The sequence below is a fragment of the Phialemonium atrogriseum genome (assembly GCF_030411735.1).
Source record: "Phialemonium atrogriseum strain 8032-3 unplaced genomic scaffold QBC33scaffold_11, whole genome shotgun sequence".
Lineage (NCBI taxonomy): Eukaryota > Fungi > Ascomycota > Sordariomycetes > Cephalothecales > Cephalothecaceae > Phialemonium > Phialemonium atrogriseum.
Window position 1 is genome coordinate 283,669 of NW_026848148.1, and position 24,060 is coordinate 307,728.

The window sequence follows — 24,060 nt, forward strand, 5'->3', positions numbered from 1 at the left end:
AACGCTTTTTTCCTCTAATTTCTCTCTTTCTTGGTATTTAAGTCGGATAAGTCATAATTCGTACACATCATCTCACATGCCACCCATTCCCACGTCAACATCTCCCGTGCCCGAGTACTCGGTATGCCAGCTCTGCCCGCCGTTGCAGGCAGGCACGCTACTCATCCGCAACAGCTCATCGGACGCCAGCGGCTGCGAGGGCTGCGAGTGCTCCGACTGGTCGTAGCGGGCGCGCTCGCTCTCGCAGTACGCGCAGCGGCTTTCCTCGTAGACGTCGCAGAGGTGCTCGAAGCGCGGGTACAGGGACCCGGCCTGGGGCCGCTGGTGCAGGTCCTCGCTCATCATGGTCTCGATGTGCGGCAGCGCGGCGAGCACGGCGTCAATGGACCTGCCGCGGCCGGGCTCGCGCGCCCGCAGCATCTCGGCCTCGCGCGCCAGCACCCCGAGGTAGGCCGGCAGGCCGTCCAGCGCGTCCGAGTACTTGAATTCGACGCCCTCGCCCTCGGCCAGGCTCGCCCGGAGGCACCTCTCCGGGTAGACCGGGCGGTTGCCGAGCAGGACGGTGGCCATCTCCAGGTAGACGCAGCCTAGCGAGAAGACGTCGGAGCGCCGGTCGCGCTTCCCGTCCTCTTGGTTTGCCTCGGGCGGCGCGTACTTGACCGTCTTGGCGGTGTGGCCCGTCGACGTGCCCACGCCCTGGACGCTTATGCCGAAGTCGGTTAGGATCGGGTTCCCCCAGTCGTCGATGACGACGTTCTCGGGCTTGATATCCTTGTGCCGTATCTTGACCTTGGAGCCGTGGAGGTAGGTGACGGCCTGGGCCAGGCAGCCGAAGAAGCAGTGCATGCGCACCAGCTTCCAATCGTTCCAGCGGTGATCCGAGTCGCGAAATATGTCCGCCATGAAAGTGCGTAGGTTGTGTGAGGCCGGAGGGTACATGGCGATGCAGAGGTTGTGGTCGGAGATGACGGGCCGTGTAAAGTGTCTCTGCCGCCCATTCTTGGTGAAGCGGACCTGCTTCCTGTTCTCCATGCAATAGTCTTCGAACGAGGCGACGTAGACGACGATGTGCGGGTGCCGCACCCCCTTCATGTTGTGGACCTCCCTCAAGGCGTTTGCCCTCGCCGGGTTCGCGGGGCCGAGAGGATTCGACCCATCGCTGCAGGGGATAACCTTGAGGGCCAGGGGCCGCCTGTACAACGAGCTGTGGACGACCTTGTAGACGACCGTGCCGCCGGACTCGCCCAGCTTTCGCTTCTTGGTGAGGGGTGCAGGAGGGGCGAGGAACTCCTTGTTATTGTGGGCGAAGACCTTGTGCTTCGAGAGGTCGAGACCCGCTTCGTAGACCGGGTCCAGCCACTTGGGATCACTCTCCCAACAGTCGTCATCCCATTTGAAGCGTTCGTCGTCACGTTCGTCGAGGAAGTGGCCCATCTCGATCATTCGACTGCTGACCGTGGAGTTGCTCTGCTGGCTTGCGTACTGGCTCTCGCCGTTATAGTCGGCATCGTCAACGTCGCCCAACTCCTCCTCAAGTGACATCACGGAGGGTCGGCGGGGGTTTGTAGGCTCTCGGGTTGGGCTATCAAGTAAGTAGTTTTGGTGATCCAGCGTGTGACAAACATCCCAGTTCTAGATCTGGAAACTAGGGCCATATGCACTTTAGTCTATACGAAGACTTGCACATGCCGGAACGGTATGAGAGCAGGGAGAGTCAGAAAGAGAAGTTACGTCCGTGACACAGGAGTACGTCAAGAGTACCAAAGAGAGAGGAGAGGAGAGAACAGAGCGTAGAGAATGGCCTGCTGCCGGAGAGAGGACAATTGAGGCACACCGATTAAAGGCCCAGAGGAGGCTGAGCTGCGTGTGTACCCATGCCCCATGGCGCCTCGACAGGGGGTCGGGCGCCTGTGCCCTCGTTTGGCGCGCAGCCTTGTGGGCAAAATGAAAACGGAGGCATCCATGTCGTTGCGCAGGGCGATCAGTTCTGAGGAGCAGGACACCGAAGGGCGGGAACGAAATGGGAATTTCGGATACCGGGTCCCTTCAAGTCTGAGTACCCGACATACCACCTTCCTACTTACTACAGAATACCTGTAAAGCTGCTCTGAGGCGGCTCTAATATTGTCGAAAAGGATGCGGGAACGGGCCGAAGACTTCCAAGTGCTTGGTCCGGCATCGATGGCCAGTGGTGTGGGTCCCCCCCTTTCCTGCATCGCTGCCTTACCGACATTGCACCCTTGCCACCTCAGCCCCGAAATATGGTGTCACGTGGGAGTTATAGGGCGCTAACCATCATCTGACAGGTGCTTAACGGTAGGTAGTGGAAGTAGAATGGAAACGTCGATATATAGGTGTGTCTAGGGCTTGGACTGTTGACCGTTACATTGGCCATCATTGCTATTTACAGAGCTTGGCCAGGATGCATTAATTACAGAAACTTTTCTCAATAACAAAATTCAATGCTGAGCAACGCCATTCTCGTCTCATGGTATAGTCATGACAATTCCATCCACCAGCCAGTTCTCCCAGAGCCCTGACTAAGGTCATAGACCACCAAGAGCTAGTAACAGCCACAGGTCAGCAACGGAGCCAGAAGGGGGGATAGGAAGGAAAGAATGGAGCTGGCATAGAGCTGGCATAGAGAAAGAGAACTCACCAGCCGAGTAGGCAAGATACCAGGTCAGGCTCGCGCCTCCGTCCAGCCAGCTGGAGTCGAACTTGGGCGAACTGAAGAACTGGTACGCGGCCTTTGGGTCCGCGGTGGCGTAGTTACCATAGAGAATCCCCCGCCAGCCACCGGCGACCTGGTCGGCCCGCCCGTTGCTGAACAGCGCCGCCCACTCCTCCTTGACGAACTTGGCGCTACGGGTCAGGGGGCTGCTGGGCAGCAGGGGGAGCATGTGGATCCCCTGGATGTACTCGATGTTGGTGCCGAAGTAGGTTGTGTGGTCGATCTTGTTCTCGAACAGGATCCCGGCCACCTTGTTTCCGATGAACTGGCTGGGCTGGATGGTGTTGTCGCTCGTGTAAAGGTAGTAGCTCGGGAGGGAGCGGGCTAGAACGGCTAGCTGGAGATTGCTCCTGTGATAGGCGTCGTGTAAGCTCACTGCCCAGACGGTGGCAACGTGGTAGCACGAGAAGTAAATACCTTGCTAGCATGTTCTGGTCGCCGATGGCGGTACCCCACATCTTGATGGCATACACGTGCATGACATCCTCCGAGCTGGATTCCTGATCTTTGCCGTCAAACACCTCGTACAGGCCATGGGCCCAGCTGTGACCATGATACCAGTCAAAGTTGCGCCACTGGGGGAAGAACTTGTCCTTCGTGCTGGGGTTGGCAACGTCACGAACCAGCGTGTTGACGTAGTCCTTGTTGGCAGCGATCCAGGAGGGATCGAGATGGGCGATCACGGCGGCGCAATATATGAAATAGCCGTAATGGAAATGGTGGTCGTTGTAGTATGTGTTCCCAAAATCGGAGCCCGAGTCGCCTGTCACGTAGCTGGCCGAGGACACGACGCCTCCCCAGGCCTGCTCGTACACCAAAGGGTACTGCTGCTTGTTCTGCGCAAAACGCGCAAAGGCAGCCTTCAACTTGGTCAGGCCGGTCTGGGCCAGGGCCTTGTCTCCCAGAAGATCATTAATGGTCAGGATAATCGTGGCAAATTTGGCCAGTGCCTATAAGCAGGTCAGTAGCAGATCCCAGATCCTGCCTCTGCAGCAGGAAGGAATTACACGTTACCTTGCCGCCAAAGTACATGGACGCCTGATTCGTCTGCTGGTCCATGTTCTGCGAGACTTCTTGCAACGCGACCTTGTGGATGGAGTCCTTAGTGGCTTTGCTAATTGTCGTCATACTCCCTGACGTCGGCGACCAAGGGGCGAAGCCCATGCCCGTGGGGAGGGCCGACTCGACCATTTTCCAAGAATCACCGAGAACGAGAACTGCAACTCCCTTGGTCGTGGTCTGGAGTTTGACTTGGGTCATGGCTCCCTTGGTTGCGGCATCGAAAGATGCTTGATGGTGAGGCAATGCAAACATGGCAAGCTTCGCTGTGGCCATGCCCGCTCTCAGGAACTTGAATGTGTAAGTCCCGGTCGTGCCGCTCGCAGTCCCGGATAGCTCAACGCCGGTGGCATAGGCACCGGAGGCTTGGTCGTACACCGCCTCGGCGTTTCCGGGGTCCTTGGCAACTTGGATGATGCCGTAGAATGGTCCCTTCGCCCGGGCCAAGCCGTTGTTGATGACCTGGAGATCCAGAGGGTTGCCTTTTGTGTGGTAGGCGTAAAGGACCCAGGTGTTTCCATCCTCCAGGTTAAGCTTGTATTTCACGACGCCCGGTTTAGGTCCCGTGCCTGAATGGACAATTGACTTGAAGAATACACCCGATTGAATGAGCGGCTGGGCTCCATTGAAGGTCGCAGTGACAAAGCCCGCTCCCTGCACCAGAGGGAACTGGACGGCAGGCGCAGCCTGGGCGTTTGGGCGTAGGCTGACCCTGACCGAGAAGGCGGACAGCTGGTCGGTGGTCAAGGTCGTGGCCGATCCCAGCTCCTGTGCCGATATGCAGACGGACTGAATACCGATGGGGTTGATAAAGTACGAGGCAGCCCCAGTCACCTTACTGGTGGGACCAAAAACCCGCTGCTTCGCGTCAACGTGGGAGATGGTCAGACCCCAACTTGCAGCCACCCCTTGCCCCTTTGCCCAGGCGACCGAGTAGGGATGGACAAAGGACGGGCAAGTCTGGCCTCCTAGGAATTTGTTTGCGTAGAACTTGTTTGTCGAGATCGGAGGTGTCCATGCAATTCCCAGCCGAGGGACTGGGTGGTCCTGCCTCCTCGCCATACTAGCGGGCGGTGCTCCAGTGGCGATGGCATCCGCGAAGATGTCGGGAGCCGCCATGTTGACTTTGACGGCAAATTCGGCAACGGGTGCCGTCGCAGTGGCTGAAAGCAGGGAGGTTGGTTTCGGGATGGAGCTAGTCAAGAGGGGAGGCTCAGTGGCACGCCCTTCTCTTTCAAGGCTCGTGTGGATAGTTCCTGTGGTGCACGGCGTCCTGTCGCTTGGGCTGGGCAATATCTGTGCTGTCCCTGACGGAAGAACGCTTGTGATCACTTGGACGGTCACTGATGCGTTCTCAGCGAGGGGGTTCTCGGCATCGAGTCTCCTCTGGTGGATAGAATGGACAAATTCTAGAGCCTCGTTCTGTGGTTCAGTCAACCCCTGGGCTTCCGGAGCTTGGTGATGGCCGACACGCTGGAATAAGTGTCTGTGTAGGTGGTTTTTGACGGTGGCCTGACAAGTCCCGGCCTGCAGGACAGTCAGTATCAGAACAGTTAACATCATGCTGACGATGACAACGATGAATGATAATAATGGATGACAACGATGAATGTCTAGTATATAGGATGAGACGTCTTCAAGGGCTCTGATAGACCAGTCCAAACAAAACACCACTTGGAGTTCCTCTACCTTCATCAACTTGAGTACGCCGCCGCCCTGGGGCGGCTTCATTATAGAGGATATTCTTTGGGCAGGGAAGGAAGAGTGGAGAGTCGAGACTTCGACTCCTGCGACACTGGCAGGCATGATCTGTCTCTGGGAGAGGGCCAGCTCTTCGTTGGAAGATGCCACGCGAAGGCGCATGAAGGGTGAATATTGAGTTCCGTCGCCGGTATGGAATAGATTCCTTACCTCTTGGAATGCGGTCAGGGTCCCGGGTGAGGCTACCGGTGGAGTGGATAGAGGTGAAAAGGTCTAGAACTGGCAATGGAGATGGGACTGAGGCTCCCCACCCTATTATTACATTTGAGCTAGCGAGGAATAGGAAGTCGCAGGATGCTCGAGGAAGGCAGGCACAGGCAAGGCTGAGGGTTCTGAGGATGTCATGTCTCACTCCAAGACCAATCCCGTGATCCCTGGTGATGCTGAAAGAATAGCGAGTGGTGGCAAGGGCAGGTTCATCATTTACACGTATTGGGGCTGGGCCGACCAGCTCTGGTCAATCAGGGTGCAGTTGCGTGGAGAGGCGTCGAAGTTGGTCTCAGAGGAGAGACAGGCCGCGTCGGTTCATACCAATCATTTCCAGAAGTGCCAGGGATAAGAAGGTGGACCTGCGCTACGAGTGGATCTGCGAAGTAACCAAGATTCCGGATTTTTGGTGGAGGGATAAGAGAAGCTGACATGAGCACGCTGACGATGCCCTTGCCGAGCACCGAGACATGGCTGTGGCGGACAAGCTTCCATGTTTTAGACAGGAGAACGTGACAACAGCCCAACCTCCCACCACTTCTAGATCATAAATGGAACTTGATCTAGGTACTCTTTTGTGGATGAATTGACTGCCGGGAGGCTCTGGCCCAAAAAGGAGATCTCGGCAATTCGTGAGATGTTGTTCCTCAAGTCGGTGACACAGCAACCTGCACCTTACCCAAGGATACAATCACTTCACCAACCTTCCATTTCCCCCCTGAGCGCCATTCCAACGTGGTGGAGTAAGGAATGGAACCTTGAATAGTCAATAGTCTAGATCAGATGCCCAGGGCGCCGTATTTGCCTTCCACCCGAATAATCTTGGGGCCTCGCCTTGCCCTCTTCTCCAGCCCCGTAGTTTTGGACCTGCGGGAAGAATCATCATCATCGCACTTGATGGTGCCGTTTCCTGCTGGTCCCCTACTCGACCTCTCGGCCTCGGCAGCTCTGCGCCTCCTCCGCTTCCTGCCCTCCACTTCATCCTGCCCTTCAGCCTCCTTTCGGCAGCGCCGAACCTCCCGCTTGTCCAGAGCCCAGGGCGTGTTCAGGACGTCCATGCGGAACTGTGTGAGCTTGTTCCAGAATCGCATTTCCTGCTCCGTAGACCGAAGATGAATGATCTTCTCCACCCGGACTTGTTTGGCGTTCCTGAAAAGCCTGATGCTGCCTCTGGCGTCTAGAATGTCTCCAACGTCGATGTCGGCATCGATATCAGGCTTTGTAGTCGCTGCCGAGGTAGAGGCCGAGGCCGAGGCTGCTGTAGCCTTCGCGTCTTTCTGTCGTGCCAGCGCTGGGGGCCCTGGAGTGTTTAGCTGAGTAATGTTTACAACACATTCGATGGTCGCGCCGCTGCTGTCATCCACCGTGTATATGCGTCGGGCCGCATATTCGTCGATGGCGACGACTATCCCCACGATTCGGACCCATTTGATCGGGTGGTTGTCGTGGAAGTACAGATCCTGACCTGTTGATTGGGTCTTTTGTCAGTCACTCTCGCGCGCGCTACCGCAGGGTGTCGTCGCAAACCTTCAAAGCCGGGGTGCTTCTCCAGAGCCTGGATATCGGCTGCTCTGAGGGGACACCACCGATTGATGGTCGGGGATAGATGAAAACAGTACTGCGGATAGATATTGTTTGGGATATTGTTTGGTGGTGGTTGAGCTCCTGTCATGGCATGATAGGCTACCGTGTGAGTAGCGGGTATACTTCAACCTCCGTGTGGGATGCAATCATTGCCATCTCACTCTGCTCAATGCGAATTGATGTTGTGTTCCAAGAAAAGGGACGATTGGACGCGTCGCGTCATTTCCCTCTTCCAAAGTTTTTAGCTGACACCCAGGGAGCATTCTGCCCCGCATTCAAACCCCTCAGCGTTGACCTGGTGATCTTCCGGGCTTATCTCAGGGGCCAAACAGTTAATCGAAACTCTGAACAACCTATTGAGCTGCTTTCCCAATCGATACACCAACTACGTAGTAAATCAAGATGCTAAGTCGATGTCTTAGCATATCCCAATTGCTACACAGGTTCAAGTCCCAGTTCCCACCTCCTCAATGCAATATCGCGATGGAACAAACGCCTGCTAAAGCAGTCAATCTTGGCCTATTCCTGTCTATCCCTTCGCGCCTTGTACGCCAACGGAAAGCCCATTTGGGTTCATCGCCTCGTTTTCTTTGAGTCGCTCGGCTTGCTCTCCGTCGATCTCTTCTTGAGTCGAGTCGCGGCAGCCTGGAAAGCCTCTTCCGAAGGCTCATCCTCCTCCACCGCCCTCTTCTTGGCCCCTTTACCTTTGGCTTTGGGAGTTGCCCCGTACTTCTCTGCCAGGTTGTCCAAGAAGTTGCCTCGATCCTGCTGATTCCGTCGGATCAGAGCCGCGAGGTCTGCCTCCGAGTCCTTCTTACCCTTCTTGTTCCCGAACAGCTTATCGTGCACGCCTATCTCCTTCGCATACTCCTCCGCCTCTTTACCTTCCCGCTGGGCAGCCTTTACCCTGGCCTCCCTCGATTTCTTGCTCTCCCGGGCGTATGCCGGAAAGCTAGGCACATCGCCGCTAGCAATGGCCTCGTCGATAATCTTGCGGAACCGCTCGTCATCCTCCAAGACGTCGCTAAGCATCACGGTCGAGTAAACTTTGTCCATGTTGCCCTTGCACTTCTCGTACGCCATCAGGATGTCGTCCTTCTCCTCATCAGAACCCTTGTACTTCTGGGCGAATTTCTTGATGGTGTCGCTGGAAATTGCGTCGCGATACTGCTCACGGTAGAAGTCTGACCAGCTGAAGCCGTCCGAGTCCACGATGGACTCGGAGGTAGAGCCGGTCTCGTCATACCGCTTGCGCCGGGCTGGGTCGGAGAGAACTGCGTATGCGAAAGCGATGGACTGGAACTTCTCGTGTGCTTCTGTTTTCCGATCCTCTGGGACCTTGTCTGCATTGGGCTGGTTAGCATGGCTGGCTTTACAGCAACACGGCAGGCATGCTTGGCTACCTGGATGGTTCTTCAGTGCAGCCTTCCTGTAGGCCGACTTTACTTGGTCGGCGGTAGCTGAACGTTCGAGACCCAGTACCTCATAAGGGTCAATTATAGGCGGCTCGCCTTCCGCAAGGTCTTCAAAAGAGTCCATGTCGACTTGAGGAAGCGATGGTAGTATGTTGATTTGGAAGTCCCAAAATGGTGGGGACGCGCTCGACGCGTTAAGTGATGTATCCCTGTTGAGGGTGGCCGGACAGGTGGCGCCAGTTGGCAGCTAGCGTAGGTACTTTTGGACTCGGGAGAAATTTGGCCGAAATTTAACATGCGCCGCCTCAATCCACAGGGGAACCGAAATAAACATCAAGCCAAAAGACCGCGATCAGTTTCGAGGTCACGATTTACTACCTGAAGGGATTTCCAACCTCTCCTGCTGGTCAAGAAGCCATGCGTTGGCTTCCGCAATGCCGCCGTCAATATGGTCAAAATGCCATGCCAAAAGGCTATCAAGTGCGCCTCACCATGGCTTAACCCCCTAATTTGGTACTGATGTTACGAGGCAGTCAGTCTCAAAGTACCCGCTTGATTGCTTCGAATTTTGGAAATGTTTATATGGATAGCTGGCTGACGCTTCGCTTGCTATATCATCCTGAGTCATCGTAATACACCATAACTGCATCAATCCAACGCCACAGCCGCCCATCTGCCACAAATCGCGAATTCATCTCGGCTACGAGAGTCACCTTGTGCGCTAACGCGAGTCTCTTAGCACCAACTGCATCGAAGTACTCCTTCTCCTGCCACCGGACCTCGCTTTTAGGCTCATCGTCAGCTGCTAGCTCGTCGGCTAGCTCGAGCGCCTCCTGGGTCGTGGCCCGTGTTGCCAATATAGCTGGAAGGCTATGGCGTCGTCTCCGTCATATCTGGGAGTTGCAGGTCCCCAGGCAAGTGCACAGAGCGCCTCCAGGTAGTGATAGTCTTGTAAAGCATCCAGGTTCACCAGGCGCATAAAACGTGAGACCATCTCGCCGACCCTCCAGTAGTCGGACTCGATTACACATCCACCGATCTTCCTATTCTTAGTTTCGAAGCCGGAGCGGAAAGGCGCTTATCAGGGACGATTCCAACACCAAGTCCCTAGGATGCGGCAGACCCGGAGTGGAGAGCAGGTGGGCGGGCGGAACAGTAGAGGAGAACGCCTAGTCGATGACACATGTGATGTTCAAGTCATTGTCAACGAAGAGGTTCTGGAGGCTGATGTCGTGGCGGTAGAGGGGAAAGCCGGGAGCCGACTGACTGACAGGACGGATCATGCAGGGGATGATGGAGTCCCGGAGGAGATGGCTCGCGAGGCTATACTGCAATCGATTCTTGCTCGAGTCCACCGTTCCTCCAAGGGTCGCAAAGTCATTTCAGCGATCTGTAGCGGCATAGTACTTGGCGAAGTTTGGGTATTCTTGCGGGACGGGAATAGGCGCACGGAGGACATGGTGTCCCATTGGCAGCTGCTCGGCATGTAGCAGAAGGGCTACGGCGAGGGAGGAGTAATAGTCTGGTTCGTGATGAAATGGACGCCGCGGGAGATCCTCAATCGTTTCCCGGTCTTGTAGAACGTGCCCGGGGGAAAGACATTCGCCGATGCAATAACCCTCGTCCCTTTCGAAGAGCAATTCGATGGTGGGAAAACGGAGGCTAAATAACTGGCGAGCGTAGCATCCAAGCTGTCGCATAATCTTCCCCTTTTCTTCCTCTGTCAAAACTCGTGCCGGCGTCGCAGGACTGTTCAGCCCAGAGAGTTCATGGCTCTATGTTCGCCAGTCGTACGTTGCAAGGGGATGGCCAGCAGCTTTGCTCATTAGGATATATGGAATTCCGATATCATTTTCGTAGGAGGGGCTTACAGCTGTTAGCTCAAGAGACATGACCTAGCCTTAACGCCTCGGAAGATACCTGTAATGGAAAACCTCTGGTACAGGAATAGAGGTGTGCTCTCGGATGTATTTGAGGGTAGCGGCCTCGCTAGCCAGGAGACGCCCAGTGACGCCTTGGGCGGCAGTGTATGTAGAGCAGGGAGCCCGAAAAACCCACTCAACGCCATCATCGAACTCAAGAAATATCGTCCAGTTTAAAGCTTGCTTTGGGGGTTTGAGAGTCGTTACAGGTACACGGTTGATGTCGCAGCCGTTCCGCTAACCTGAGAAGTGGCGTGAGGTTGAAGGAGGCGTGGAAGAAGATGTTCCTCTTTTGGCGCTTAGCAGGCATAGAGATGCCTGGCATTTCAGATAAGCTGCGTCTCGAGTAGAGCCAGTTCTTTACCAGTTCTGGGAGAAACTGACTAACATATGGAGAGTTAGTCAATCATCCAGCCATCGGGATAAGAAAAGGGCTGCGAGTCGCGGACTGCAAGCCCGGCAACATGCGCAATATGCAGCTATACCCTCATTTTCATGGCAACTCGTATAGAATTCAAGGACGTATTATTTATTCTGTTCGACATGCCTCCCCGACGACCACCACAACCATCAACTCCCGGAGATCTTCCTTCTATCCCTGCCGGCGCATTCAAAAAGGAGTACTATCCATCACCCGATAAGTGAAGTTGTACGTATGAACTGGCAAGCGAGTTGGGGTCGAGGGAAGAAAGCGGTACGGAGGTCGCTACTGGCAGAACAAATCCAGTAACTTATAGAAGGCTTAGGCGCTATGTCCACTAGCACCGATCAAAATTGGTAGGGACCCCTCCTTACCTAGGTACCTACCTAGGTATATAGGTAGAAGTCCCTCCAAAGGCGGTGAAGGACCTGTATGGGCAAGGCGCCATGCCGAAAATTGAAGTGCTGCTAAACAACCTGCGGCGGGTTTCCCCCTAATGATATTATGCCTCCAACCTCATCCATACGTACCTATCTTGCTCCAAAGCTACACCTTTAACGGGTTCCAATAGTTCTTACTTTTGTCTTTTCAATTGACTCAGCCCACCACACGAGAGATCTTATCTGTACCTGAAGATGAAATCTGAACCTGGAGATCACAAAGCTTTGATACTAGAAGCCTTGGAATTGGCGAGGAAATCCCCCCCAAAGCCAACAAACTTCAGGGTTGGGGCTATCCTCTTAGACTCCTCTTCCAATGAGATACTTGCAACGGGATATACACTGGAGTTGCCGGGTAACACCCACGCCGAGCAATGCTGCTTCATGAAGCTGGCAGAGAAACACGGGGTGGCGGAGGAGAGGCTATCCGAAGTCCTTCCTTCTTCCTTGGCGTTGTACACCACCATGGAGCCCTGCTCGGAGCGACTGAGTGGAAATCTGCCATGTGTCGAGAGAGTCCTTCGCCTCGCAGGACGGATAAGGACAGTCTATGTCGGCGTGACCGAGCCGGAGAAGTTCGTCAGTAACACTGGCAGGAAAACTTTGCAGGATGCCGGGATAGACGTTGTTCATATTCATGGACTTGAGAAGGAGATCATGGAGGTTGCGACAGCTGGCCATGCCAAGGGCTAAACGCAGGTTGGGGGCGATGCCTTCTCCAATTCGCGGCAAATCAGTTCAGAGCGGAGGTGTCAAGTAAGAAGCATCTCCCTAAAGCAAGTGATGCGATATAAATGCCAAGACGCTGATGTAAATATTCTAGCCATCTATACTCCATAAAGGGATAATGATAATATACACTATACAGGATGCCATCGTTGCCCTGCGGACCGACCAACGCCGGATCGGACCCCCTGATGCCTCTTCAGATCTAAGTACCATTATTCAAACAACTAGGACGCCATTATCGCCCCGTTGAGGTCCAAAATGATGGACTTCACCTGCCATTTTATTTTGCGGCGACAGTCTCCAAACTCGGCGACGCCAGGCTCAAATCTTGACGCCTTCAAGAATCGGCTTGGCCTCTTCGCTTTTCCACCAACCCCCTTCGCTGCCGGGGAAGCTGAACTTCTCCATGCTGTCCGCCTTCATCTCCACGCTGTAGCCGGGTTCGGTAGGCGTCTGGTAGTAGCCGTCCTTGATGACTGACGGGTGCAGGAAGTGCTCGTGCAGGTGGTCGACATACTCGAGGACGGACAGCTTCCCGCTGACGACGACGTAGTCGATCGTGCTGAGGTGCTGGGTGTACTCGGGCAGCCCAACACCGCCCGAGTGCGGCACGATGGGGATGTTGTACTTCTTCGCCATCAGGAGCACGGCCAACACTTCGTTGACGCCCCCCATGCGGCAGGCGTCGATCTGGCAGACGTCGATGGCGCCGGCCATGAGAAGCTGCTTGAAAATAACCCGGTTCTGGCACATCTCGCCGGTAGCGACGCCGATGCCGTAGGGCTGGAGGGCGTCGCGAACCGCCTTGTGGCCAAGAATGTCGTCAGGCGAGGTGGGCTCCTCGATGAACCAGGGCTTGAAGTCGGCCAGCTTCTTCATGTACTCAATCGCCTCGGGGACCGACCAGACCTGGTTAGCATCCACCATGAGGACATTCCCATTGTCATAGCCGATGACATCTCTCGCAATCGTCAGCCTCCGCCGGTCCTGCTCGACACTGCTCCCGACCTTGAGCTTGAAGTGCTTGTACCCCTTGCTGAGGGTCTCCTGCAGCAGCGCCTTCATCTTATCCTCGCCATAGCCAAGCCAGCCTGCGCTGGTCGTGTACGCCGGCACGGCCCGGCTGTTCTCCGCATCACGGATGCGCTGTGCCTTGCCCCCCTCCGACTCCTTGAGCATGGCGACCGCTTCCTCGGGCGTGATCGCGTCGGTGATGTAGCGGAAGTCGATGCAGTCGACAAACTGCTCCGGGGTCATCTCGGCGACGATCCGCCACACGGGCTTGCCGAGCACTTTGGCCCAGAGGTCCCAGATGGCGTTGACGACGGCGCCGAGGGCGAGGTGGATGACGCCCTTCTCCGGACCGATCCAGCGCAACTGGCTGTCGTTGACGAGGTGGCGCCATGTCTTTCCCCAGTTGGCGGTCAGGGACGACAAGGTCCTCCCCTTAATGCGCTCGGCGACGTGTTCTATTGCCGCACAGACGATGTCGTTTCCGCGACCAATTGTGAATGTCTGAACGAAGCAGAGGGTGTTAGTCTCCGCCTAGTCCAACGAGGGGCGCAACGAGGGGCGCAACGAAGGCCCGCCATGGGGAGACATACCATTCCATGGCCGTTATGCTTCGAGTCCGTTTGGAGAATGCAGTACGCGGCAGAGTAGTCGCCAGCTGCATTCATGGCATCTGAGCCAGTCTTGTCAAGGGAGGTTGGAAAGCGCACATCTCGTGTGGTCCAGCCGGTGATGGTGATCTCTGCCATGATGCTGAATTCTTGAGTCTGGCTGTAAAATCACAAAATGAAAAATAAGTAAAGCGAGACACACACGGTATCCAAATGAGGGAAGAAAATATTCTAAAGGAGGAAGACCACAAGGGTAATATACATGAGAACTACTGCCTGGACAGCATCTCGTCAATGTAAATGCTGGGCAGCAGGAATGAGGGGTATCCCACAGTGGGGTGATTTTTGAAGACGGGGAACCCTTGAAGTCGCTGTTATTCCTGGCTGTTGATTGGTGGATAAACCATCCCGACCGCTGGGACCACTGATCAAGTACCTTTGAAATTTCCCGTCGGGACATCAGCTGCTGCCCGGCTTCGGCGCCCACAAGCTAGCGTGGCTAGGTAGTTGTCTCCATCTCTTGAGTCTCGACCGCTTGGTCGGCCGACGGATTGATAACCCCAACGAGAACGTCACGCACTTGTGGACTGGTGGCTGCATTGGCGACGAAAATGTATCGAGTATAGGGCCGACAAATGGATGCTTTGAAATAGGGAAATGGGTGAGTTGAGCAGTTGGAAGTCGCAGTCGTTTGTGTTGGATAGGTACATCAAGAACCGCCAATCTCCGCACTTCTTTCCGCACCTATGCAGCCTTCAGAGATTGCATGGCAGCTGTCAGGAAACATAGCCAGCCCGGGAAGTCGATGAATATAGAACGAAGAGCGTGAAGCCTCAACCACCTCTGCAAATGCTTCCAAATATCCCCCTTGTTTTCGCCCTTGATCATGGCCGAAATGGCCTTCGACACCGCAGGCACGAATAAGAAGTGTGCTGCCGTAAAGACCGCCCCAATTCCATACCAGCGCGATGTTCCAGCCGCGGCGTAGGTATTGGCGATTGCAGCTCCGCCGGAGAGACCGTAGAGTGAGAATATGCACCCCAGTCCCGGCGCGAGAAATGACTTCCAGTAACTAGGCAGGATATCGTTCCCCTTGGCACGGTTGGTCGGGATGATGAAGTTGTTGTAGAACATGTGTTGGTCCACGCAGTACCAGAGCGAGAATGATGATGTAACGAGCGGGGCGACTCTCAGGAGCACCAAGGGGTCGAAGACTTGGCCAGATGCCATCGTGGGCCAGCTTGCGAAGTTGTCCAGACACGATGATAGTGGTGGTCAACAGCAGGTTTGAAGATGGGTCAACAGCAGGTTTGAAGATGGGTCAAGGAGCGAGAGATCTGCCAAGTACCTCAACAATAGCTCTGTACGAAGGTAAGTTAGTACTGCGAAGGGGAATTTACGATAAGACTCTGGAAAAAAAGTCAGGAGAACTTTCACTTCCTATGGATCTGAGCATTGCGATCCTTCCGACTCGTCTTGTATTTTCCCGGCCAGTCATTACAAATGTGTCTGTGCAGATTTGATAGGGCTGGGGAAACAATAGCCGAAGGTACCCGTAAGTGCTCGCTCGTGCGGATGCCGAGGAGGTTCCGAACATAAATCGCTGAGAGATGATTGGTGACGAAACGTCATAGAGAAAACCTTCTTTCGCTTCCCATCGAGCAACGTGAAAGGCCGACCTTCAGTCTTCGGACTCCCCCCCAGCTCCGTGTGACCTCCGGAAACTATAGGATCGCAGGGGATGTTGTTGCTATAGTTGTTGCATCAAGATGTCTGCCCCAACACGGCTAACAACGTGCATTGGTCGACGGGCAGCCTCCTCGGCAGGAAACGCAAACCTCCGCGCCCGACCTCTCCAAAGCATATCCAGTGCCTCCCTGCGTGCGCTGCACAGCTGCCGGCCTAGGCGACCGGCATCCTGCAGTCCGCGTGTCCCAATTGCCGCACAATCTCGATTCTTCGCCTCCACCACCCGCCGTCCCTTAGCCGAGGTCAATGACTCCTTCGACCCCAACTCCATTGAACGGGAGAGCGACGAAGTAGATGTCTGCATTGTCGGCGGTGGCCCGGCGGGTCTAGCAGCCGCTATCCGCCTGAAGAAACTTGCCAACGAGGCCGGCAACGACGAGTTCCGGGTGCTGCTGCTCGAGAAATCCGGCGAGCTGGGCGCGCACATCCTCTCCGGCGCCGTGATTCAGCCGACCGCGATCGAGGAGCTGATACCCGACTGGCTGTCGGAAGACAATGCGAGCCGCTTCGAGGGCGCGACCCCGGCCGGCGAGGATCGGATGCGCTTCCTCACCAAGGGGAGCGCGATCCCCCTCCCCGCTCCGCCGCAGATGCACAACCACGGCAACTATATTGTTAGCCTGAGCGAGTTCACAAAATGGCTTGGGGAGCGGGCTGAGGAGGTTGGCGTGGAAGTGTATCCTGGTTTTGCGGCGAGCGAGGTGCTCTACAAGTCGGACGGCAGCGTCTTGGGTGTCGCGACGAACGACCTTGGCATGGCGAGGAGTGGGAAGCCCAAGGATACATTCGAGCGAGGCATGGAGTTTCATGCAAGAGTGACGCTGTTTGGCGAGGGCTGTCATGGTAGCCTGAGCAAGCAGGTCATCAAGAAGTTCGACTTGAGAAGCGACAGCCAACCGCAGACATACGGACTTGGGCTCAAGGAGGTCTGGGAGGTGCAACCTGAGAAGTTCCAAAAGGGAGAGATTGTCCACTCCATGGGATACCCCCTCCCCTTTGACACGTACGGTGGCGGTTGGATGTACCACTTTGGCGACAACCTCGTCAGCGTTGGGCTCGTCGTTGCCCTGGATTACTCGAACCCCTGGCTCTCCCCCTACGGCGAATTCCAGAAACTTAAGCAACACCCCCTTTACAAGAGTGTTCTTGAGGGTGGGAAATGCATATCTTATGGCGCGAGGGCCCTTGTTGAAGGGGGCTTCCAGTCGATCCCAAAGGTGGCTTTCCCCGGAGGTGCCTTGATCGGCGACTCGGCGGGCTTTGTCAACGTCCCCAAGATCAAAGGCAGCCACAACGCCATGAAGTCTGGCATGCTTGCGGCTGAGGCGGCTTGGGACGCATTAAAGGGCGGCGACAGTGGATCGGTATTCTTGTACGACTACGAGGACAGTCTACGGGAGTCATGGATTTGGAAAGAGCTGAAGGAAGTTCGCAACATGCGACCATCGTTCCATTCTCCCCTTGGACTCTACGGCGGCATCATGTACTCCGGCCTCGAGGCGTTTATTCTCAAGGGGAGGGTGCCATGGACGTTGAAACACAAAGTAGCCGACCATGCGGCGACGAAGCCTGCTGACAAGTGCAAGAAGATCGAGTACGAGAAGCCTGATGGCAAGATCTCGTTTGACATCTTGACGAGTGTTTCGCGGACTGGCACAAACCATGAGGAGGACCAACCTGTGCATCTACAGGTCAAGGACTGGGACAAGCATGCACAGGAGACATACCCCACGTTTAAGGGCGTCGAGAATCGGTTCTGCCCAGCTGGTGTCTACGAGTACGTCGAAGACGAATCCAAGCCAAACGGCGTGCGTTTCCAGATCAACGCGCAGAAGTAAGCCTGTCCCTTTCGCTGACGCAATCTGGTGCATCTATGCTAACTTCTCGGGCAGCTGCATTCACTGCAAGACATGCGATATCAAGGCTCCGAACCAAGATATCAATTGGCAAGTACCTCAAGGAGGCGAGGGACCCAAGTACTACATGACATAAGCCAGAAAGGGCCTCGCGCACTTGGTCTCGCTCTTGAGCTTTTTTGGATCATTTGTATATATTATGGAAGGCAGTGAGTGGGCAGGTGGATGGCGGAGTTTTAGAAAACCCTAAGGGGGCCATGGGAGGATGGCAAAGGACCACACGGGCCTTCTATATACTATAAAGACATATGACTTGTAGGAAGCGAAAACGCGTCGACGACGCGATGCCGTTGAGTCGACGCGCTCCTGGCTATCAAGTTCGTTTGCAACAGCCAATCAACACTTCAGATGAAAATCTTGCTAGTCACGAGGAAGGTCACGATACGACGTGATAAACCTTAGGCTCACACTACCTGGTACCTAACCTCAGGTAGGCAAGGTACCTAAACTTCCATCTGGGTGGCGTTACACAAATAATGAATCGCGCCGGTTATCCTACCGACTTTACTGTGGTGCATGTGAAAATTGTGTGCCATAACGAGTCCCATCGCTGACTCGGGCGGTCGTGGCCTGAAGAGACACCGCTCGCATTTTATGTGCATTCCGGCAACCCGAAACTTTAGAGCGACATGACAATGCTATTTGCTCTTGGGTTATTCATGCATAAGATGGTTGGGTTGGCTTGTAAATTTTGCGCAAATCTGTGAGTGTGAGTCATAGACGAGGCTGGGCTGAACTGAAACGCACAGGCCAGGGTGGATTGGCTGGGCATCTCCAGCCAGTGAAGTACCTGTACTTGCTACCCCCGGCAGACTTACGAGGCCTGGGAATCGGGCGGGAAGGGGGTTGGCCGGGTGAAAGTACCTCTGGATGTTTTACTCGAGCTTTCATGAATGAGCGAGCCAATCCGTCCTAACAGTGCCATTCCCTCCCTCGGACGTGAACGCCGTTGTATGCATCATACAGGACATGCCCAACGCACTCGCCCATTACTCCGTTACCTATATGTAGGTTAGGTCAGGTAGGAAACAATTACATCTGTACTTATGAAGTTGGTGGTTGCCGATAGGCTGCCTCAGGCGTGGAGACCAGGTAATGAATGCACTGGTGGCAGCAACTTGTCGCTGCCATAATGCATGAAGGACGGGGAATAGCACCCGGCGTTAAGCCATCAACAAATTGGGGGATGCCTGGGACAGCTCCGCTGGGTTTCGGTCCACGGATTACTGCATGCTGTGTGTGAACGAACGTCTGCCCGAGAGGAAATGCAAAAGAAAAGAGAAAAAAGGAACTTGCACTGCCTGAGTAAGTCGATGTTTGATTACCGACTCGACGGAGAATCCGAGAGCAAGTAAAAAGATGCGGCGGGCAGACTAGAACAGCTGGAGCTTTGGAAGCCTGGCTCAGCCTACCGACGTAGGCCAGTTGGTACACCAATACTCGTCGTTGACCAGCAATGAATGCACCAGCCGTTTCCAAGACTGGATAAGACGTGAGAGGGCAATGAGGAAAATTGACAGTAGACGCTGATATGATTCCAGCACGAGAAGAGTGCTTTCCTTGATGCAATCACGGAGCCATTTCAAGAAAGGAAGCAGAGAAGGAGGGCAAGAGCAGGAAAATAGGGGGAGACAAGCGTTTCAAGTCGAGATATGGGTGTGCCGGGTGGGTGAGATTACGAATGCGCGAGATGGGAACATTCGAAATGCAGCGACTTGAGTGGCTGCGTTGGACAGGGATGAAGTAAAATTTCTGTGTGGTAAGTACCGGTACTTGCGCTTAGTTTGCATAGTACACGGGCTGGGGGCAAACGGACCAGGCAGGAAGGGGGGCAAAAGTGAGAAAAGGGATATTTTCTGAGGGCTTTGGGCGATTTGATTGGCCCAAGCCAGACTTAAAACCACAAAGGCCAGAGCGACCCGCCGCCACATATTAGTGTCCATGCCTGAGGCCAACGGCACAGCAGCGCCCAAAATTATAAGAAGCCCACCTCTCCCTCCAACTCGGTTGTTTTAGAAAGCTTTGCGCGGAAGTCCCGATCCGGCCCTACGTAATTGATACATACGTTGGCCTTTTTTGATCTCCACTCTCAACCACCACACACCTCATCATCACCCTCACCGCCCACCGACGTCAGCCTCATCCGCCGCTGACGTATTTCCCTTCCCATAAAAAAGATCCTCTTGCGTTGTGTGTGCGCAACTCTCCTTTTAGATCTAATTAGGTCGAGTCTGCCAGGAGACGTCGCTTCTGGACAAAGGATCCTGCCGAATATTCATCGCGGCGACTTCCTTTGACGAGACCCGAGCCTTTTGTGGGCGGTCGACAGTTTAATCGTCGAGGATAATAAAAAAAGACTCTTTATTTCGCACAGGATTCGGTGCGCTATTGCTATTCAAGGCCCTGAAGAGACATTCCTTCTCCGTGAGAGCTGAAAAGGGACCATCGCGACGTGCCGAGGGTATCGCTGGTCCGGCCACTTTTTTTGTCACCGTCACCACTTCGGGATATCCAGAAGGAAGGTCACCGTCGGCAACCGACATCAATTACTCTGGTTGTGCGGTCGAAAGATCCCGGCCATAACCTTGATCCGCGAGCAGTCGCTGTAGGGGAGACATTCACTTGTTCATCTCCCACAACTTGGTAAGCCACATTGATTCACCAGCTGCCAGTTTTCTCTTCCCTCCGCAGCGCAAACATACTCACCTGGCTTGTGTGTTACCGCCCTCCCCTTCACTTCCCACCCACCTCTCACCTCTATAAATTTCTGCCCCGCGCCTACCCTACTTGCCCCCGATCACACTCTGTTTCGCGCGCCGCGCTCTCTCGAACAAACCACCGTCTTCGCCCGCGCCTCTCTCATCTCAAGGTCTAACGGGTCTTTGGTTTTCCAGATCTGCTCGAACGAAAATTTTTCTGGCGACGGTCCTCCCACGATTTCTTGGCCATCAAGATGGAGGCCATTCAGACCCACCCTTCCAATGCGGCACAGGCTAAGGCCTTCACTGCTCCCGGGTCCCTTTCGTTCCCCGGTGGTGCTGGCGAGCTCACGCCCCCTTCCACTGCCGGCGACAAAGGACCAGCAATGAATGGCGGTCACCAGCTAGGCTCTCAAGCCTCTAACGGCACTGGGGTGATTCCCGCGACTCCTGCTGCGACTCCTGCTGCCACGCAGGGAGGAAGTGGTCTGACACCTACTTTGCAGTGAGTATACACTAGCACTCGGGTGCTTCAAGAGGCTTGGGGCTGATCTCAAATGTTAAGGAACATCGTTGCCACCGTCAACTTGGATTGTCGCTTGGATCTGAAGACGATTGCCCTGCATGCGAGGAATGCTGAATACAATCCGAAGGTACTGCTGGCTATCTAAGATTCTATTCTTTGCCAGCTGTGGCTAACAAGCAAAGCGTTTCGCGGCCGTCATCATGCGCATTCGCGAGCCCAAGACAACTGCCCTCATCTTCGCCTCGGGCAAGATGGTCGTTACCGGTGCCAAGTCCGAAGACGATTCGAAGCTCGCTTCCCGCAAGTACGCGCGTATCATCCAGAAGCTCGGCTTCAACGCCAAGTTCACGGATTTCAAGATCCAGAATATTGTCGGATCTTGCGATATCAAGTTCCCCATCCGCCTCGAGGGACTGGCGTCCAAGCATCACAACTTCAGCTCCTACGAACCCGAGTTATTCCCTGGTCTCATCTACCGCATGATCAAGCCTAAGATTGTGCTTTTGATCTTTGTCAGCGGCAAGATCGTCCTCACTGGCGCCAAGGTGAGGGAGGAGATCTATCAAGCCTTCGAGATGATCTACCCCGTGCTGCAAGGTTTGTTACCCCTAGCCCGATCTTTTCTGTGTGTGACATGTTTGTTAACAACGTCCCAGACTTCCGGAAGATGTAAAACCCTTCTCAGGTCGTATCGCGGCAGCGAACCTCGCCACCCTCCTTCCGACGAAGTTCTTTTTCCGACCTGTATACTACCTTATTCACGATACCACGACTATCCCCAACAACACCACCAGCCTCACCAACCTCTCCCCCTAAAAAACTGTTATGGCATGAAACTTGGTCTCGAGGTGGGCCATCTGCCAAGTATTGTACCATGTTTGCTTTTTTTTTCTTTCTCTTTTTTCAACAGCATTGCAACGGCGTTCAGGACGGAAACTACAGGAGCCGGTTAAAATATCAGGTCTGGAAGCTTTGGAGGATCGGTTGGTTCTCCGCACATCAGAATAGATTGCGCATGACATTGCTCTGCGGCATGTGCACGGCGGATGGTGCGCAGGTCGAGTTCGCCGTCTTAATCTCTGCAGACCCACGAAGGAGGGGAGGGGCTTTGCATCAAAGGTAGAGAGAGGTGGATGGTTTTGGCATAAGAAGACTGCGACTGCCTCGACTCTTCGGGTCGATAGACAACGGCAGTCTTTCGCAGTGAGGAATCGATGCCTGGGGAACAAGAAACCAAAAAAAATGCGTCGACCCAGCTTAGGGTCACGATGGCATATCATCTATAGCTGCTGCTGGGATATCTCCTCGGGCTGTTTTCCTACCTCATGGTATGGGTTGGCTCAGGAGGTCCCTGCTTTTGTAGCTTTTTCTAAGAAATGTCATCCACATCATGCAAATCTATTGCCTTCTCTAGTGCCCAGTGCTCATACCTGACATAGCATGATCTGCCCGGGTTTCCTAATATCCACTCCAAGGCCGCACACGTATGTCAAGTAGCGTGGTCCGGTTTGCGCAACTCTTCCGCCAGAATCAGCCCGGGCTCGCCGCCTCGACTCCCGTCCTCTGTGGCCACCGGGTCCCAGACACTGCGCACTTGCGTGGTCCCCTTCCAAGCCCACTTCTCCCTGAACTCGGCTGGGCAGCGTCCTTCGATGCTATCGACGATCTTGTCTCCCAGGACAGGCATGAACTTGAACCCGTGGCCACTCCCGCCAGTCGCCACAAATAGGCCGTCGTAATGCGGGTGATACGAGATGATGAAATCGCCAGCAGCGGTGTCGGTGTACCAGCAGAGCCGCGTGCTGGAGAACGGGCGGTCGTGCAGGGCGGGCAGAGGGATCATCTCCCGCAGTGCCTGGCGGAGGGCAGCGGCGCCCTCGTTGGGGATTGAGAGCGCCGGATCAGAGGCTGCAGTCAGAGGGTATGAAATGGTCCACGGCTCATCAGAGTCGGGCGTGTCGGAAGACGGCAGCAGTGGGGCCGTGGCCAGATCTGTGGGATTGAGATAGCCATATGCGTGCCGCGCGATCTTGAGTACACGGTTGGAGGGCGGGATGATGAATAGACCTGTAGTCAGGTTGAGTAAAGTAGGCATCTTGGCCAGCTGCTGCTCCTCCTCCTCACTGATGTCCATGTAGGCAAGCACTTGCCCCGTAGCGGTAGCCTGGCCCGACAGGTCGAGCAACGAGGCAGTCCACGCACCAGTGGCAAGGACGACGAGGTCTGCCGACAGGGTGCGCCCGTCAGAGAGCATAGCACCCGTGACGGTTCTGTCGCCGTGCACAAGGCTGGTCACTGTCCCCTTGATGAACTCGACACGGCCGGTCCGGAGAACTCTCTCGTACAGCCAGGACATGCTCTTCTCGGCATCGGCCCATCCTGCACAGCCATTCAGATACCCCCAAGAGCCAGATGAGCCCCCAGTGCCAACGGCATCGCGGATGGCCGCTGCATCGGGGAGTTCACGGATCCGGCTGGCGAGCTCGGGGTCATGGGCGGACAGGGCGACCACGCTCTCCCAGCTTGCACGCACATAGCCCAGGCCATTTTTCTTGGCCTTTTGCTGCTGGGCAGGTGGAGCACCTTTCTTTGCGGCGGGAGGGCTCTGGGCCGGGCTTTGGGATGGTATGTCATCAGCTACCAATACCAAGCCACTCTCGGTGTATCTGCCTTCGGCACCGAGGTCGTCTGGGCAGTCAGACTTTCTCCATTGCTTCTGGGCCTCGGCGGCGAGGGCCGTGTAAGCGGGATCGGCGTAGTCGCTCCGGATTATTCGACTGCTGTCGATGCTAGACGCGTCCCTCGCCGGGAAGACGGGGTCACAGTTCGAACTGTCTCCCGCAGCCCTATCGACGACCGTTATGGAAGTCCGGGAGAAGACATCTCTACGGGCGAGGGCGTAGGCGGTACTGAGGCCAAATACACCAGACCCGATGATGAGGATGGAGGATGGAGGAGGGGAGTTGGAGGGGAAGGAACACTTAGTCATTGGAAAGGGAGACGAGGAATGTTTAAACTCTAAACGTGATGAGCAGGCACCTTGGAGAGTACTGGAGGTAGGACAGTGCAAACAGCGGAGCCGATAATCTTTCTTTTCAATAAGGTGTTAACTACCTAGGCACTATACTTACTAATTTATAGAGATCGGTGATCCTCCTAGTTGTTCCTACCTCGTACCATTCAGGTTACCTGCCAATTCCCGTCAACTGGAGCGGCGTGAGTGGAGATATGACGCACGGGCCATGTTGAGTGGCTGGCCCCATCGCATCGCGTACT

At 55.1% G+C, this 24,060-nt stretch overlaps 11 protein-coding genes across 11 annotated transcripts; 3 read left to right on the top strand and 8 right to left on the bottom strand.

The window, feature by feature from the left end:
- Positions 1-72: 72 nt before the first annotated feature.
- Positions 73-1,542, bottom strand: QBC33DRAFT_514638 (kinase-like domain-containing protein; the record flags this gene model as incomplete). Its single annotated transcript, XM_060426051.1, has 1 exon — positions 73-1,542. The coding sequence occupies one exon, from the start codon at positions 1,540-1,542 to the stop codon at positions 73-75; it is 1,470 nt and encodes a 489-aa protein (XP_060283915.1).
- Positions 1,543-2,546: 1,004 nt separating this feature from the next.
- QBC33DRAFT_558540 (uncharacterized protein) lies at positions 2,547-4,912 on the bottom strand (the record flags this gene model as incomplete). The annotated part of the gene is made up of 4 exons (XM_060429894.1): positions 2,547-2,563; positions 2,660-3,084; positions 3,152-3,684; positions 3,749-4,912. The coding sequence occupies 4 exons, from the start codon at positions 4,910-4,912 to the stop codon at positions 2,547-2,549; spliced, it is 2,139 nt and encodes a 712-aa protein (XP_060283916.1).
- Positions 4,913-6,367: 1,455 nt separating this feature from the next.
- Positions 6,368-7,675, bottom strand: QBC33DRAFT_55492 (uncharacterized protein). Its single transcript, XM_060429570.1, has 2 exons — positions 7,289-7,675; positions 6,368-7,226 (listed from the first exon to the last, which is right to left on the bottom strand). Exons 1-2 carry the CDS (start codon positions 7,431-7,433, stop codon positions 6,541-6,543), a joined length of 831 nt encoding a protein of 276 aa, XP_060283917.1. The 5' UTR covers positions 7,434-7,675; the 3' UTR covers positions 6,368-6,540.
- On the bottom strand, positions 7,570-8,986 carry QBC33DRAFT_537060 (DnaJ like protein subfamily C member 9). Its single transcript, XM_060427762.1, has 2 exons — positions 8,749-8,986; positions 7,570-8,688 (listed from the first exon to the last, which is right to left on the bottom strand). Exons 1-2 carry the CDS (start codon positions 8,882-8,884, stop codon positions 7,919-7,921), a joined length of 906 nt encoding a protein of 301 aa, XP_060283918.1. The 5' UTR covers positions 8,885-8,986; the 3' UTR covers positions 7,570-7,918.
- Positions 8,987-9,374: 388 nt separating this feature from the next.
- On the bottom strand, positions 9,375-11,380 carry QBC33DRAFT_585666 (uncharacterized protein; the record flags this gene model as incomplete). Its single annotated transcript, XM_060431444.1, has 7 exons — positions 10,896-11,380; positions 10,681-10,861; positions 10,168-10,533; positions 9,969-10,104; positions 9,861-9,929; positions 9,685-9,803; positions 9,375-9,642 (listed from the first exon to the last, which is right to left on the bottom strand). The coding sequence occupies exons 1-7, from the start codon at positions 11,005-11,007 to the stop codon at positions 9,375-9,377; spliced, it is 1,251 nt and encodes a 416-aa protein (XP_060283919.1). The 5' UTR covers positions 11,008-11,380.
- Positions 11,381-11,585: 205 nt separating this feature from the next.
- QBC33DRAFT_55680 (cytidine deaminase-like protein) lies at positions 11,586-12,448 on the top strand. Its single transcript, XM_060429757.1, has 2 exons — positions 11,586-12,299; positions 12,367-12,448. The coding sequence occupies exon 1, from the start codon at positions 11,739-11,741 to the stop codon at positions 12,234-12,236; it is 498 nt and encodes a 165-aa protein (XP_060283920.1). The 5' UTR covers positions 11,586-11,738; the 3' UTR covers positions 12,237-12,299; positions 12,367-12,448.
- QBC33DRAFT_55677 (enolase C-terminal domain-like protein) lies at positions 12,415-14,335 on the bottom strand. Its single transcript, XM_060429755.1, has 2 exons — positions 13,877-14,335; positions 12,415-13,787 (listed from the first exon to the last, which is right to left on the bottom strand). Exons 1-2 carry the CDS (start codon positions 14,030-14,032, stop codon positions 12,594-12,596), a joined length of 1,350 nt encoding a protein of 449 aa, XP_060283921.1. The 5' UTR covers positions 14,033-14,335; the 3' UTR covers positions 12,415-12,593.
- QBC33DRAFT_55676 (uncharacterized protein) lies at positions 14,336-15,437 on the bottom strand. Its single transcript, XM_060429752.1, has one exon. It carries the CDS (start codon positions 15,122-15,124, stop codon positions 14,639-14,641), a length of 486 nt encoding a protein of 161 aa, XP_060283922.1. The 5' UTR covers positions 15,125-15,437; the 3' UTR covers positions 14,336-14,638.
- A 65-nt stretch (positions 15,438-15,502) lies between these two features.
- On the top strand, positions 15,503-17,914 carry QBC33DRAFT_537073 (electron transfer flavoprotein-ubiquinone oxidoreductase mitochondrial precursor). The gene is made up of 2 exons (XM_060427763.1): positions 15,503-17,477; positions 17,536-17,914. The coding sequence occupies exons 1-2, from the start codon at positions 15,664-15,666 to the stop codon at positions 17,633-17,635; spliced, it is 1,914 nt and encodes a 637-aa protein (XP_060283923.1). The 5' UTR covers positions 15,503-15,663; the 3' UTR covers positions 17,636-17,914.
- A 2,598-nt stretch (positions 17,915-20,512) lies between these two features.
- On the top strand, positions 20,513-21,457 carry QBC33DRAFT_577954 (TATA binding protein; the record flags this gene model as incomplete). The annotated part of the gene is made up of 4 exons (XM_060431024.1): positions 20,513-20,763; positions 20,824-20,911; positions 20,967-21,381; positions 21,441-21,457. The coding sequence occupies 4 exons, from the start codon at positions 20,513-20,515 to the stop codon at positions 21,455-21,457; spliced, it is 771 nt and encodes a 256-aa protein (XP_060283924.1).
- Positions 21,458-22,000: 543 nt separating this feature from the next.
- On the bottom strand, positions 22,001-23,949 carry QBC33DRAFT_537082 (FAD dependent oxidoreductase). Its single transcript, XM_060427764.1, has one exon. It carries the CDS (start codon positions 23,771-23,773, stop codon positions 22,274-22,276), a length of 1,500 nt encoding a protein of 499 aa, XP_060283925.1. The 5' UTR covers positions 23,774-23,949; the 3' UTR covers positions 22,001-22,273.
- Positions 23,950-24,060: the final 111 nt, after the last annotated feature.

Excerpts from the sequence above, each read along its gene's own strand:
- QBC33DRAFT_537060 (XM_060427762.1), bottom strand. The coding sequence starts at position 8,884 with ATGGACTCTTTTGAAGACCTTGCGGAAGGCGAGCCGCCTATAATTGAC. Across the intron at positions 8,689-8,748 it reads TGCACTGAAGAACCATCCAG|ACAAGGTCCCAGAGGATCGG; the intron begins GTAGCCAAGCAT and ends AGCCCAATGCAG.
- QBC33DRAFT_537082 (XM_060427764.1), bottom strand. The coding sequence starts at position 23,773 with ATGACTAAGTGTTCCTTCCCCTCCAACTCCCCTCCTCCATCCTCCATC.
- QBC33DRAFT_55680 (XM_060429757.1), top strand. The coding sequence starts at position 11,739 with ATGAAATCTGAACCTGGAGATCACAAAGCTTTGATACTAGAAGCCTTG.
- QBC33DRAFT_537073 (XM_060427763.1), top strand. The coding sequence starts at position 15,664 with ATGTCTGCCCCAACACGGCTAACAACGTGCATTGGTCGACGGGCAGCC. Across the intron at positions 17,478-17,535 it reads TTCCAGATCAACGCGCAGAA|CTGCATTCACTGCAAGACAT; the intron begins GTAAGCCTGTCC and ends CTTCTCGGGCAG.
- QBC33DRAFT_55676 (XM_060429752.1), bottom strand. The coding sequence starts at position 15,124 with ATGGCATCTGGCCAAGTCTTCGACCCCTTGGTGCTCCTGAGAGTCGCC.
- QBC33DRAFT_55677 (XM_060429755.1), bottom strand. The coding sequence starts at position 14,032 with ATGGCAGAGATCACCATCACCGGCTGGACCACACGAGATGTGCGCTTT. Across the intron at positions 13,788-13,876 it reads AGCATAACGGCCATGGAATG|ACATTCACAATTGGTCGCGG; the intron begins GTATGTCTCCCC and ends TGCTTCGTTCAG.
- QBC33DRAFT_55492 (XM_060429570.1), bottom strand. The coding sequence starts at position 7,433 with ATGACAGGAGCTCAACCACCACCAAACAATATCCCAAACAATATCTAT. Across the intron at positions 7,227-7,288 it reads GAAGCACCCCGGCTTTGAAG|GTCAGGATCTGTACTTCCAC; the intron begins GTTTGCGACGAC and ends CCCAATCAACAG.